Below are 14,339 nucleotides of genomic sequence, written 5' to 3' on the forward strand. Positions count from 1 at the left end.
CTTAAACACCTCCAGGCACGGTTACTTCACCAGCTCCCTGGGCAGCCCATTCCAAGGTCTAATGACCTTTTCTGTGTAGGATTTTTTCCCAATATCCGACTTAAAAGTCCCCTGGTGCAGCATCTCCTCTTGTCCTGTTGCTTGCTTGGAAGCAGAGCCTGACCCCCACCTGTCTGCATCCTCCTGTCAGGGAGCTGTGAGAGCAAAAGGGTCCCCTTGAGCCTCCTTTTCTCCAGGCTGAACCTCCCCAGCTTCCTCAGCCTCCCCTGGTGCTCCAGCTTCTTCCCCAGTTCCATTGCCCTTCTCTGGAAATGCTCCAGCACTTCCATGTCCATTTTGAGGGAGGGACCCAGAACTGGACAAAATATTTGGGAGTGTGGGCTTCACCCATGCCAGGGGGACAATCCCCTCCCTGGTCTGGCTGCTCCACTGGTTACAGGCCAGGTTGATACAGGCCAGGATGCCCTGGCCTTCCTGGCCACCTGGTGCTCATGTTCAGCTGCTGTTGAAAGCCCCCAAGCGCCTTTTCCACTGTGCTCTTTCCAACCACGCTGCCCCAAGGTGGAGTGAAGGGACAGGACAGCAGCACACGGGTGTTCCGTGGTGCCTCGCCATGGCCATGGAAGCAGCCAAACCAGGTGGTCCCAATCCAGCTCCCATCTGGCCCCGTGTGGCCCGAGGTGCTGACAGTGACACCAACAGCATTGCCCCAGCACCAGTGCCTTTATTGCTGCTCAGAGGAAGGAGGGGAGCAGTAGCCCAGGGCAGGGAATCCCCAGGTCATGGTAGCACCAGGTGAGACCCCAGTGGGGGTCTGGACCAAGCAGTGCAGGACCATGGCAGGACTGGTGGTCTTCAGCTCAGGAAGGGGGCAGGGAAGGGCAAAGTGCTGAATGGAGCATATTTAGTGCTGGAGGGCTGTCATCACCTTATCTTCATGCCCGAGGCTGGAAGTGAACGTCTGCTCCAAGCAGCAGGAAATTCTGGGAGAAAGAGACAAAGTGCTGGGCTGCTGCAGGCCCTGGCAGCTGCACTGCCCAGCACCTACCACATCCCTGAGGGGAAAATGGATTGGCACTATGCCCTGGTTTGCTGCTGGGCTATTGGGATCTCAGCGAAGAGCACCCTCACATCCATCACTTCCCAGCACAGCTGGGGGAACTGGATTTGGAGGCTGTGCTGGTAAGCAGGGCTTCAGGGGCAACAGGATGGGCCCCAGCTGGGACCAGGTGCTGCCCCTCACTCACCTGGTGGAACTTCACAAGGATATTGGAGAGCTGAATCCTGTCCAGAAGCGGCAGAGGGAAACCCTCATTTAACCGGGCTGGAAAAGACAACAGATGTGTCTGCATTGGGATGGGAATGGGAGCCAAAGGAGCACAGAGCACACAGAGAAGGTGGCCACCTCCTTCCCCCCAACCCTTTCCTCTCCTCCACTGCTCCTGGGGCAGGCAGAGGAAACTCCTCCCAAGCTGCTGGGGTAGGGCTGCGTGTTGTGCCATGACACCCCCCTTGGCCCCACCAGCCCCACTGTGGTCTGAACTGCTGGCAAGGCAGGAGAAGCAGGGATTGGGGGAGAGGGTCTGGAAATCATTAGGATATGCACAGGGCTCATTTTTTCCATTGCGTTTGCTGCTGGGAGCCTGTCGGAGCAGCAAGAGGCTCCCACCGCTTCACTGCCGCCTCCTGCACGCACTTTTCCCTGGATCAGCCTTGGCAATGAGGATTTAATTAGTGAGCTGAGACCACTTGGATGGAGCAACCCGAGTGGAGCGTGCCCCAGTGTCCCCGTTCCCCCCAGTGGGCTCTCACCGTTGAGACGTGGGAGCAGAGTGCTGGAAGTCAGGACGTTCATTAAGGACTGCATCATTCTCACCTGGGGAGAGGGGGAGGAGAAGCCTCAGCCTGTGGGACAGGGGACATGCAGGCACGGGAGGATAATCAGAAAAAGGGGGTGAGGAGCTGGGATGGGCACAGGCTTTGCCAGAGACCAGCAGCATTGTCTGGGCACACTGGCAGGGTAGGAAATGTTGGGATGAGGGCAGCAGTGGATCTGGCTCCGCATCCTTTCCCAGCCTTGCAGGCTGAGGCAGGAGGTGGCTGCAGGGCGGATGTGGGGTCCCATATTGGGAGGCAGCAGGGAATGAGCTGTCATCCTGGCCCCCAGCAGGCTGCCAGCTCCATGCTGGGGGCTCTGGTCGTGGTCAAGGATAGCTTACCTGGAAAGTGCCAACTGCTGAATCCTTCAGAGAGAGCCTGATCCTGCACAGGGACAGAAGTGGTGCTGTGGAGGATGTCCCAAGGAGGGAGCGATTCTACCCAATGATGGCCATGCAGATCCCACTCCCTCCAGCCCCAGCTCATTCCCTCCACACCAAGGCCACATCCCTGGGACCTTTCCAACCCCCTCCATCCCTGGGCACCCAAAACAGAAACAGCCCCCGGCCAGCCCTTGCCCAGTCAGTGGCTGCTCCCCTCTGTACCTGCCCACATCCAGGCTCCCAACGATGTGGCCGGATCTCACGTTGATGACAGCAGACACGTTCCCTGTCTGGGGAGAGAGCACAGAGCTCTGGCAGTGCTCACCTCACCTCACCCCAAAGCAGACACCGGGGAGAATGGTTCTCATCAGCTGAAACATACCACTGCACATCCAGGGCACCCAGCATTGAACCTGGCATTTGTCAGCTCAGGAATTGTTCTGTTGGGGACACCCCCACAGTGCCTAGAGAGCAATTGGGACCTCCCTTGACAGGATCTGGGCACAGCTCAAACTCCCTTCTGCCCCATTGCCACAGGCTGTGTCTGAACTCACCAGGCTGAGGAGGAAGAGAGGAGCCAGGCTGGAGTTGGGAAGGATGGCGTAGGCCTGGGCATCCACAATGGGCTGCAATGAGATTCCTTCTGGTCCAATAGTCATGAACGGAGCAGCGGGAGCGGACAGCCTGAACTTCATTGGCATGTTTGGGTACATCTCCTCCAGCTGTGTGGAAGGAGGGAGAGGATGGGAATGATGGCACAAACCCCCAGTCCTGAGGGAGAACACCTGGCACAGAGCAAAGCCTGTGTGTGCAAGAGCTCTGGACAGGCAGGACCAGACCGCTCACCTGCGGAATGAAGGCTGAGAAGACAGAGGTGTCCAATCTGAATCCCACATCCTTTGGGATCTGCAGGGAGAGGACTGTCAGACTGGGGCAATGTGGCACAGAGGAGCCCATGGCGAGCCTTCCCATCCCCAAATGCTGCCATGTCTTACAGTCTAGCCCCATCCCACAGCCCCCAGCTCCCTCACTGGGGCTTCTCCAAGGCTGCTCCCAGAGCACCTAAGCAAATGGAACTTCTTTCCCAGCCCTGTCTCATTTGTGCCACTCACCATGGCCTCTGTGATTTCAAAGACCAGTGCCCCAGCCTTGTGGTAGGCAATGCCAGCTGTGTTGAAGAAGTAGCTGGAGGCTCCAAAGTAAACCATGCGCTCATGATCCGAGGAGAAGGCCAGTGGCAGCGGTGAGAATGGGACGGTGGAGCGGTGGCCCAGGGAGTAGAATTCACCCTGGGAGGAGGGAGAGAGGTGGAGAAAGGCTGCAAATAACAGTGGGGCTCATCTGCTCACTCAAGGCTGACAAACAGCACTGGCAGCAGGTACCAAAAACTTGGTTCCCACCTGCCTGTGGCAATGGCATTGGCCAAATCAAGTGTCCCTGGGTCACCTCTCACCTTCAGGTCTGCGTCCAGGGACTGGGCAGTAGTTCTTGGGGGTGCCACCAAGGAGTAATCGATCCCTATCTTGTCACCTATCCTGGCTGTGACTGTAAACACGAGGAAGAGATGAGTAAGAAGGAGATGGTCAGGAAAGCTGGGAGCAGATGGCTTCTGCTGGCATCTGGGCAGTGCCATGCCTGGGCTACATGGTGCATCAGCTCACTACCAACTGCCCCTGTGCTTTCTTTTGGTAAGAATAGAAAAACTCCCATTTTTCTCCTGGATGTTTCTCAGTGATGAAAAACAACTCCTGGAGCTGAGGAATGACCTGAGTCCCCCAGCTAAGGCAGCCTGAGCCCCTGCCAGCACTTGGGCACAGACCCTGAAGGGATCTCCACAACCAGACAGGACACAGAGTGATTTGTCTCTACTGAGAGGATGCTCCCCAGCTCCCAGCTTGGGTGCCAGCACGCCAGGAGATGGGAAGTGGACACAAAGTAAAATATTCCTCATGGCTGGGAAAAGCTAGGAAGAGCTGCTCCTAAACCCACTAGCAGCCCCCCAGTACCTGGCAGGGTCCGGATGTATGTCTGGAGCTCACTGTTCACAGACTTGACCACATTGTCACAGACCTGTGGGACAGAAAGGCCACAGAACTGAGCAGGGGCAGCCGGGTCTCAGCCCCCGCTTGGAGCCTCAGCCACGCTCCCTGCTCCATGACAAAGCCTGCTCAAATAAAAGAGCACACAGTGATAATTGTCTCCATTCATCAGGCAGCACATTAAGTGTCCAAGACACAAGCAGGGTTTATACCTACTAGCATCTGCTTGCAGCAATTTCCCCTCTGCACAGTTCAGCTCTGGGGAGATTCCTGGAAGGAATCTCATGTGGCCCATGCAGGAATCAACTGTGCTGAGCAGCCAGGACTCAGCCAAAGCAGAGCAACTCTCCACTCCACAGGGGCAGGAGCACTGACTGCTCTGAAGCTGAGCTTTGCTGTGCTCCTCTGTGTGGCAGGATAGAAGAGTGCATCCCTCTGCCTCTGTCATCCACAAGTGAAGCCCTGGCATATGTGGGGATTTTATTGCAGGCTCACCACTAGCCTGGGAAATTTACTGTGGGGCGCTGTCTTACAGATAGCTGAGGAAATCTGCACAAACTCCTTTCAATGTTTTCACTGTAACATCACAGCAACCATGGGCAGAATCTGCCTGTCATCTGTCTGACTGGGCATGCAGCCCAGAGAGCTGATGGTGAGATGCAGCGCTGTGGAGGGGCAGCAATCACACTGACAGAGATGAGGAGGAGGAGGCAACAGAGCCTTGAGCATGGCCTTACTGACAGCAGGTTGCAGCTCTTCCTTGTCCCTAGTGATATTTTTCTGTCTGTGCTGGAAATGACCCAATGCTCCCTGTGAAGATGTTGCTACAGGCAGAAAAATGCAGCCTTGGTCCAGTGACTGGGATTCCCCATGACCCAAATTTCCCTGTGACCTGGATTTCCCTGTGACTGGGATCTCCCTGTGAATGGAGTCCCAGAGCTGGGGGTACTAGAACTGCCCAAGCATTACAGCAACAGCAGGAAGCAGACACAGGCTGCCTGGCCTGGGTTGGGGCCCAGCTGTGCCCAGGGTGCAGCTCAATCCCTGCCCCTGCCCTCTTCTGCCCATTGCCCCTTACACCATCACTGCACAAAGAATGTGTGTGGGGCAGAGAGGGCTTGGAGGAAGAGCAGAGGGCAGTGGGGTCCCTTTGCAGTTCCAGAGCTATCCCCACTTCCAGGGGACAAAACAGCAGAAAAGGCCTCTGAGCCCTGGTGTTGCTCCTGCTGCCAGACCATCTGCTGCCACAGACCCCAAGGGACTTGGGAAAGGTGTTGCATGGAATTGGGAATAGTGCCTGGGCAGGATGGGATGTGCTGCAGGAGTGGGATTTCCCTGTTCTCCAACTGCCTCCTTCCCGAGCAAGGTTCACATCCAGAGAGGCTGTAACTCATGCCAGTTATCCTTGTAGTAATTATTGCTAACAGCTTGTTTCCATGTCTTGTTGCAGGTCTCCTGCATGTCAGTGTCTGTACCAGGCAGCGGTACCAGAGCTCCCTGACCCCCCTCAGTAAAACAAAACACCAAATGTCTGAAATCCAGGAATGAGAGTTTCGCCCCCAGTGCTCCCCAAAGCACTCCAGAATATGGCCAGGCAAAGGACAGCTCTGATCAGGTTACAATGAGTTTGGCTGAGACATAAGATCTAATTAACTGACCACATGGAAAGAAAAGACTTGGTTAATTAGGAAACAATTATGTTTGGCTTTGGCAAAGGCTCCAGGTTTCAAATTCAGCCTGAGTCAGACTATGCTGTGGAGCTTGTGACGCCCATTCTTTTGGTTTTTACTGAATTGGCAAAAGTCGTGTGCTCTGGCTGTAGTTACCTCCCTACATCTGATCCTTCCAGCACATCACCTACAAGTGAGGGCTAAAGACCCCCAGAAAACCCAGGGCCCTGCCCTCCACTGCTCACATACCTTGTGCTCCAGAATCTTCCGCAGCCTGGACTCAATAACGCTGTGGAACAGGTTGTAAAGCCACCTGCAGACAGAGAGAAGAGCCCTGTCTAGCTCAGGTCCATACTGCAGAATCTGTGCCCAGGGAAGGGAGACCCTAGAGATGCAACATCCTGGGAACATCATTCCCACACCAACTGGCATCTGGATTTGCCCTAGGGTTTACCTTTGCAAACAGACTTGGTGGTAAACCACGGAAGTCTGGTGTCTGCCTTAACCACACCCGTTAAATGTGCAGCCACAGCAGGAGAAATTCAGGCCAGATTTAAGACCAGGCAACCTCAGATTTGCCAACAACCTGCTCCTTGTACCAGGGCCACATTCCAAAAGCAGAGCCACATTCCCATGGCTAGCAGACAGTGTTTCCAAACCTTCCAGTGAAGTTACATACCCTAACTTGCCCGAAAAGAGCACTTGGACTTCGGAGATGCGGGCACTGCAGTCTGAGGTGCTGATGGTGGGCTTCCCAGAGGGGTCACTGCCCAGCCCCAGGATGATTTTGATGTAGACATTTTCCACCTTCAGGTTAAAAGATCCACGGTCACGGCTGCTGGGAGAGAGGGGTGTTTGTCAATGCCCAGGCCTGGTGAAGAGACCTCAAATCGGCTGAAGGATGAATCTGTGTAAATCAATCTCCCCCGTGTATGGTGCATCCAGAGGAGACTGGAAAAGTGTTTAAACTCAGGGGAAACAAAATTCACTGGCACATAAACTAGGAGAGGTAACCTTTAAATAGAAGAGAGTGAGAGTGAGTAGGGGAGGTTGAAGAGAGACCTGAGGGTCTGTGTACAGCTCCCCCATTGTGTGCCTTGTTCCTGCCTCCCACCCTGTTTTAGCCATCATATCTGGGTGAGCAAAGTGACAGCTGCACAAAACACAAGGGAGAGGGAGAGGAGAAAAAAACCTGTCCAGATCCAGAGAGGGAGACACAGAGTGGGTGCCTGAACAGAGAGAGGAGGAGCTGGGCACTCACACAAAGAGAAACTTCACCCGCCAGTCTCCATCCACCTCGGCAAAGGCGTTGGAGATGGAGACCTGCAGGCCCTCGTTGGAGATCGGGGTAATCCGTGAGTACGGCAAGTGGAAATCACGAAGGCGTAGTCTAAAAATACATGAATAAAAAGAAGAGAAATGATGTGTTACAGTGGTTCCTCACTCCCAAGCACAAGGCTAAGAAGGGAGGGAGGGAGACAATGAGAGGGAAGGAGGGTGAGTGGGAGGGAGTGGAGTCACTGCACTGGCAGCCTCCCCAGCTGTAGTTCTGCTGCTGCAAAGCTATGCCTGGCAGGGACACAGAGCAGAGTGGCACCTCTGGGAATGTGGCCTTTGCAGCCACCCACAGCAGCTCCAAACGCTGCACTGCAGGAGCAGAGAGGCACCCAGGGCAGCAGGGAGCTGGCATTTCCACAGGGGCTGGGCTCCTGCTCCACATGGGAATGTGTGCCCTGGTCCCACAGGCAAGGCCATCTCCACTGCCCAGGCTTTGATTGCACACAATCCACCCTTACCCAGAGTGGGGTGACTCTGGTTCCCATTTTCCCCTTGGGCAAGGAGTGAAAGGGGAACATATCTGCCTGCACCAAGGACAGGGCAAACATCTCAGGGAGCTGTGGAGGGGACAGGATGGTCCTCACTGCTCCAGGGACTCCCCACCCTCCCCACCTCTCCTGTCCCTTGCCTGGACTGCGGGGCAGTGGGTGGCTCCAAGGCACCGGCAGGGCTCACCTGGAGAGCTCATAGTGTACCTTTCCCACACGCAAGACACGAGAGTCACCCGAGATGTCAGGCAGCTTCAGCTGGGCCAGCTGCTTCTCCAGGATCGCAATCCCTTGCTGATGGGCTGCAGGGACACAGGGAGAGCGTCACTCCACCACTGCCACGGGAGCTGGAGCACACGCTGGGCAGGCAGCGGGAGGATCAAAGGAAAGATCCAGGTGATGCTGCCGTCCAGGCTGGCTTGAAAGCAAACCCCCGTGCACAGAGCCCTGCGAGCACACAGGCAATGCTGCCTGGTGCCCTACTTGCAGCTCCAGGGGAAGGTGGTGGCCACAGAAAGGAGAGGTATGTCCCAGTCCTCGCTCTCCAGGCTGCCAACCAGGTGAGGTGTGTGGGAGGTCCGAGGCACTGGGCTGCTCCATGCCCATTGCCAGCAGGCAAAGACGGATGGAGTTTAGGTCCAGGGAACAGCACGGCATCAATGGGTGCTGCAGCCCTGCCTCTGTCTGGGAAAGGGGAGTCACGTTCTCTCCCACACGGCTGGCAGAGCTGCCTGGTAAATGAGCTGTTTCTCACACACTGTATTTCAATCCATAACTGCGCTCTGCTGGAGCCGGGTCTCTGCCTGCTTCGCTAAAAGCAGCACGGGGCCCATCCATCTCTGTCACTGCCCCACCCTGAAACTCCCCAGCTCCTCTCTCCTCTGCAGCTCCCTCCTCCAGGGTTCTCAGCTCAGCTATCTGGATGTGCTGTGAGACCAGCACCCTCCTGCTGTGCCAGTCTCCCACACTGCCTGGCTACAGCTCCCTCAGACCCCACTGCAGGGGCGCCATCAAGTTTGGGGTGGGGGGCAGCAGCTGCAACAGGGGAAGCCCTGGGCGTGCATTTGGCACCCCTGTCCAAGGATTTCCCCATCCTGCCCCTGTACTCCTCTCAATGGCACCCATGGCCGACAATTCCCCACGCTGTCCTGGGACCCTGCACTTCTCACAGGGTACCTGGCTCCACACCTCTGCCACCAGCACATCTGTGAGGAGAGAAATCAAAAGCAGAACCCACCGTAGTCCAAGCCTGCCTGGGTGATCCTCACCACGAAGCCGGGGTTGGTGGCTGAGGTGAGTGCCAGGCACAAGGCCAGTGCCCCGCAAGCCACTGCCAAGCTCTGCACTCCCATCCTGGCTTCCCGCAATGCTGTGCTATACTGGGCTCTCCCTGCCCACAACACCTTTATATCCCTGACAAAACAGGAACTGCAGGCAAAGTTGATGTTTGGAGCCACGGGGGGCGTCCCCAGGACTTCCTGCTTGGCCTCCATCCTGCTCCTCTGTGCTGCTGGCACCATGGCATGGCCCAGCACAGAGGCACACCTGGTGCCACTCACCGAAGGCAGGGAAGGGGCAGTGGAAACTGGGAGGCAACAGCCCAGTTTCCAGCTCTCTGTCAGTGCCAGCAATCCCTGCCTGTGGCATCCTCGGGGAAGCAGGGCTGGGTTTGGCACTGCCAGAGGAGTCTGACAGCCACATTCCTGCAGCCTGCACCCAGCAAAAGCTGGGAACAGCCCAGGCTGCACAGGAGCAGTGTCCCAGCCCTGCTGCTCTCCATCTCTGCTCCTGTCTCATGGCTCTCCTGGCTACTCTGTGAGCTGCTTGTGTCCCACCTCAGACTTGCCAAAGGCACCAGAGCAGCCGTGGGGCACCAGAGCAGCCTTGGGGCACAGCAATGGCTAAAGAAGGCAGGTCATAGCTTCTCACCTCATGTGAGCAGACACTGGGGATCCCACACCCAGCAGGGCTGGCAAAGGGGCACCTGCCTGAGCTGGGCAGCTGCACCAGGTCAACTACCTGCACCTCCACACCCTGTCACAGGGCTCCTGCATAGAGCAGCCATGCACACGAGGAGACACCCATCACCCCAGCAGCAAGCTCCAAAGACAGTACTTCAGAGGCCTGATTGTCACAGCTCTTGTCATGATGGCTGGAGATAGGGGCAAGAGCTGGGTGCAGCCAGGCAGATGTGAGGGGGGAACACCCCACCCAGGAGAGCTGGGTTGGCTGGGCTCTTCTTGCAGGACAAAAGTGAGGGAAGAAGAAATGATTCAGTTACTTTCATTTCCTGTTGGGGTCTAGGCACAGGAAACCCATGGCTGCTGATGCAGGCAGATCTCATGCTGGATCCAGGGAAGTCCTGGCAACATCCTTGAGCCCATCGAGGATGTTGTGAAATGCAGCTGTTGCTCAAGCACAGCAATCCCTTGGTGTTTCAGCCTCAGGAGACCCCAGGGGATGAGGCCATGGAGTCTGTGCTGGAGGAACTCGGCACATAGAGATTGAGGATGGAGAGACCAAGGCGTTCTGTTCCCCTTTGCCTTTCCTCCCACAGGTTTTCAGCAGGGTCACTTGCAGCCTGCCTGACAGACACACAGCAAATGTCCACCAGCCTTGTATGAGCGGCTACGGCTCTGGAAAGGGGCACTGCAGTCACTGTCAGCTCTGGGACCTGGGAAACAGAGACATGGCAAGGGTGGTGCCTGCAGAGAGGGACAAACCACCAGGGCAGAGCTATGTCCCCAGGCACTCACCATCACCATCCACAGGCTGTGACTCTCCACCAGGGCAATCCAATGCATTGCTGGGAGCCAGAAACCCATGGGCAGTGCTCCTTTTGCCCAGAAAGAAGCACCCAAGAGCAGAGGAGAAAGGCAAAAGGCCAAATCCCCACTCACAGCCTCCTGGACATTGTGAACCTCCCTGTCACCCATCATCAGCTCTTATCTGGGTCTGGCTCAGTTTGGAGCAGGAGCTCCCAAACCTCTCATGGTGACAATCCCATCTCACTGAAGGGCTGCATCAAAACAACATTCAGGATGTTCAGGAGGAGCATGGAGGAACCAGAATTCTTCCATAAGGAGAAATGAACTGTTATAAGGAATACCACAGAGAGGAAGCAAAACCAGGAAGTCTCTCCCCTGGCTTTGAGCAAATTTTGAAGTTGAACTGAAAAAAAAGCCTTCAAAGAGCTGAACCCTAACCAAACACTGCTGTGTTTGGCAAGGAGCAGCCAAAACCACATCTAAAGCTCGACATATGTGCCGGTCCAGGTAGTGCTTCCTGCAAGTGATGACAGAGGGGATGGAACATGAAATCCTGCCCTGCCTAACCCCACACCCTTTGGACAGGTAAAGGCTTCTCCTGTCGAGCTGTTCTGCCTGTTCTGGGAGTGTGGGGTCTGCTCCACTGGGGAAAGGCTGGCTCAGAAGGAATGGGAAGGGTCAGATAGGAACCAGGAGCCCAGAAGGACAGGGACCTGCAGGAGTCCTGTGCTGCTGCTGCTGTCCTTTGCCCAGGTCATGAACCCTGTTCCCACTGTCCACAGGACACCCCCTGCTCCCCAGGTCAGGAATCCCTCTGGCCCCACATGCTCCTCAGCACGTGTGGGCAGTTCCCCATCCTGTCCCAGCTCTTTCCACATCTCTCTCGTGATGCCATGGATCAAGCCACGTTCCAGCCACGTGCTGGGGCTACCCAGGGATGACAGGAGCTGGGTTGGAGCTGTGAGCAAGGAAATCTGGACACATCTGTGTTCCCCAGTGCCATTACCAGCCTGGGAATTCCCCAGGCAGAGTGTGCCAGTGCCAGAGGCACAACTGCTGCTGCTCTCCAGCCTTCCACTGGCAGGTGTATGTGGGCTGGGGAAACACCAGGGAAAACCCACAGACTCAGCAAGAAAAGTACGAGCAGCCTGGCTGGGTTTGCAGAGAACTTGGAAAGAGAAGTCATCAGCCAAAATAAGACCTCCCTTACCCATTTCCAGCCAGGACAAGTCCATTGTCACCCACACAACTGGGCTGTGGTCAGGAGCTGTGGCAACTGTGGTTGTCCCTAGACCAACAGGGACTTCACCAGAGCTTGGAGAAACCCTGTCATCAAGGTGTGGGGAGCTGCAGCTCCCACCCGCTGCACCGCATGTGGTGTCAAAGCCTGATGCTGTCCTCTGTCACCTGCACATCTCTGACAGCCTCTGACCCAGCAGCAACTAAAAATACAGCTGAGAAACATGTGGGGGCTCCTCCACAGTTGTTTTCCCAGCTGCAGGCTCAGCATGACCCAGCCTCGGCTGTCCCTGGAGCTGGGAGGGCTCTGGGCCAGCGTGGGGTCACTGCTGACGCCAGCCCTGACCACTTCATCCAACGCAGTGGGGACACCCGGGGACTCCAGAACTCACCCAGGCAGAGCCCCGTGGGGCACAGCCAGCAGCAGATGTGGGGGTGGCCCCTGGATGTGGGGATGTGGGCAGGAGCCACCAGGGTCCCACTGGGAGCCAGCCCCAGAGAGCAATCCTGATGCTGGGCTCACTGCTCCCACCCTCATCCTAGGGACATCCCAGGGGACTCTTGGGACCAGCACTGCACTCAGTGTGTCTCCCCCTGCCAAGGGCTGCATTCCCTCAGACAGGCGGGCTCCTCCAGCTTATGACACAGTCTGGGGGCCTCATGGGAGACAAAAGGAGACACAGAGGGCCGAGGGGGTTGATTCTGCAGAAAAGTAAAAATAAAAATGCAAGAATGGTGACCTCGGGCAGAGCCTGGGGGGATCTGAATGGTGGCTCTGTGCCGGCAGAGGGGCAGGGCAAGAGGCCACATGCAGCCTGTCCCAGCAGCTGCTCAGGACAAACAGGACATGGAGAGCAGGAGCAGCAGAGGAGGGTGAGCTCATGGGGTGAGGGGCCCCAGGGGCAGCAGGGTGGCCCCCAGAAGCTCTGCCTTTTGCTGGACTTGCTGCCCAGCACCCTGACTGCCAGCCCTGCTGTCTGAGGCTGGCTGGAGGGCAGGGGGAACTGCCTTGGGGGATGTGGGGATGCAAAGCTGGACCTGCTGCTTATCTTTGCAGATTGGCCGGCTGAGCACAGATGGCAAGCGACACCTCAGGGTGCAGGTGGGGAGCTGCTGCTCTGGGTGCAGGGTGGTGGAGTCCTTCTGGGCTCAGCTCCACATCTGTCTCTTCCTGCTCACCAGTGTCACAGAGGAATCGATCCATTGTGCTGGTGCCAGGACACAGTCACACTGTCCTCCTCCCTGCCCTCAACGTCCTCTCCTGGCCCTGGTGTCCCTTAAGAGATGCAAGAGCCACAGCTCTTGGGTACATCTCAGAGGTGACCATGCAATTTAAAAAGATCACAGCCTTGAGCTCACCTTCCCCTGCACTCAGGGGAACTATGAAAAACCTGAAGCTGGTAAGGGAACTAACACAACTACAGGAGCAATTGGCTGCTGGTGGGGATGGGGAACTGCCCAGCTCGTCCCAGTTGGCACTGGGGATGCTGGAGGCAGTCCTGTGGTGGGCTGAGCTGGGCACCCCAGCCTGGTACCCATGGCCAAGCCTCTGCCCACCCACATGAGCACTGGTGCCTGAGCCCTTGCAGTACTCGTGATCCGTACGGGCAGCGGGAGGGCTCTCACCAGCTCCCAAGGAAATGGGAAGCAAACGCGAAGGCCTCTCTGGCGCCGTCCTCCCTCCCACACGCCAGCAGCCCAGCTGCACCTCCTCCCGTCTCGGCTTGTTTTCACAGCGTGTCCTTTGGCCGCTCGCTGATCCCTGCACAAATGTTCACTAGCGAGACTGCCCCGGCAGCCTGCAGCCCATGCTGCGGCCGTCCCACCCACCCTGGTCCTTTCCCAGCCCCAGTCCCGGCCTTGAGCCCATTCCCACGAACACAACAGTGGAAATGACTCCAGCCTGAGCAAGGCGCAGAGAGGCCGAGAGTGCTGGATGTTGTGCAGGGCTGGCAGAGCTGGTGATGCTGTGCTCACAGTGCCTGGGGCTGGGAGAGCTGTGCCCAGCATGGCTGGGGTTGGGAGAAGTGCCTGTGCCTAGGACTGGCAGGGCTGTGTGAAGGAGCACTTTGCCTTAGGAGAGACCAAATCTGTGGCTTTGGCTCTTATGCTGGTTGTTTTTGTACAGTTCTGGTTGCTGAATCCCATGATCCTGCCCATCCCTGGTCCTTCCCATCTCTGAAACAGCTCAAAGTCCCCAGAGAGGCACTCACTGTCCTGTTGCTGTGCTTTTGGGGCAACTCAGGAATGGGAACTGAGAGACACGGGATCCATCCAGGACATAGACCACGGGACCCATTGCGATTGTGCTTCATATTGTACTATATTTCTCTATTAATCAAAGTGCAAGTTAGGTGGTGTTCTCTTTAGTGGTGACTGTTTTCCCTACAACTGGACTGAAAAAGCCCAGAAGAGATGCTGGACAGAAATTTTCCATATAGAGACATGCCAGGTCATCCTTGCATTGTGTATCTATGACATCTATCAGGTGATCTAAAAACATAAGAAATTACTCTGATGTTGACTGCTTTATGTC

The 14,339-nt window shown here is 56.5% G+C and overlaps 1 protein-coding gene across 2 annotated transcripts; it reads right to left on the bottom strand.

Annotated features, from left to right (window-relative positions):
• Positions 1 to 704: 704 nt before the first annotated feature.
• Positions 705 to 9,197, bottom strand: LOC134554115 (bactericidal permeability-increasing protein-like). Of its 2 annotated transcripts, none has more exons than XM_063404483.1 (15): positions 9,034 to 9,197; positions 7,984 to 8,098; positions 7,232 to 7,360; positions 6,650 to 6,808; positions 6,220 to 6,283; positions 4,268 to 4,331; positions 3,715 to 3,806; positions 3,374 to 3,550; positions 3,108 to 3,167; positions 2,816 to 2,983; positions 2,484 to 2,551; positions 2,220 to 2,262; positions 1,813 to 1,876; positions 1,248 to 1,324; positions 705 to 983 (listed from the first exon to the last, which is right to left on the bottom strand). In XM_063404483.1, exons 1-15 carry the CDS (start codon positions 9,146 to 9,148, stop codon positions 936 to 938), a joined length of 1,443 nt encoding a protein of 480 aa, XP_063260553.1. In that variant the 5' UTR covers positions 9,149 to 9,197; the 3' UTR covers positions 705 to 935. The 2 variants fall into 2 exon arrangements, with proteins under 2 accessions (XP_063260553.1, XP_063260554.1); XM_063404484.1 differs by having other exon boundaries at positions 6,650 to 6,805; positions 9,034 to 9,196.
• Between the last annotated feature and the right edge of the window lie 5,142 nt (positions 9,198 to 14,339).

Source organism: Prinia subflava, chromosome 8, assembly GCF_021018805.1.
Source record: "Prinia subflava isolate CZ2003 ecotype Zambia chromosome 8, Cam_Psub_1.2, whole genome shotgun sequence".
NCBI lineage: Eukaryota > Metazoa > Chordata > Aves > Passeriformes > Cisticolidae > Prinia > Prinia subflava.

Excerpts from the sequence above, each read along its gene's own strand:
- LOC134554115 (XM_063404483.1), bottom strand. The coding sequence starts at position 9,148 with ATGGGAGTGCAGAGCTTGGCAGTGGCTTGCGGGGCACTGGCCTTGTGC. Across the intron at positions 3,551-3,714 it reads CCCTGGACGCAGACCTGAAG|GGTGAATTCTACTCCCTGGG; the intron begins GTGAGAGGTGAC and ends CCCTCCTCCCAG. Across the intron at positions 1,325-1,812 it reads TCTGCTCCCACGTCTCAACG|CCCGGTTAAATGAGGGTTTC; the intron begins GTGAGAGCCCAC and ends TGTCTTTTCCAG.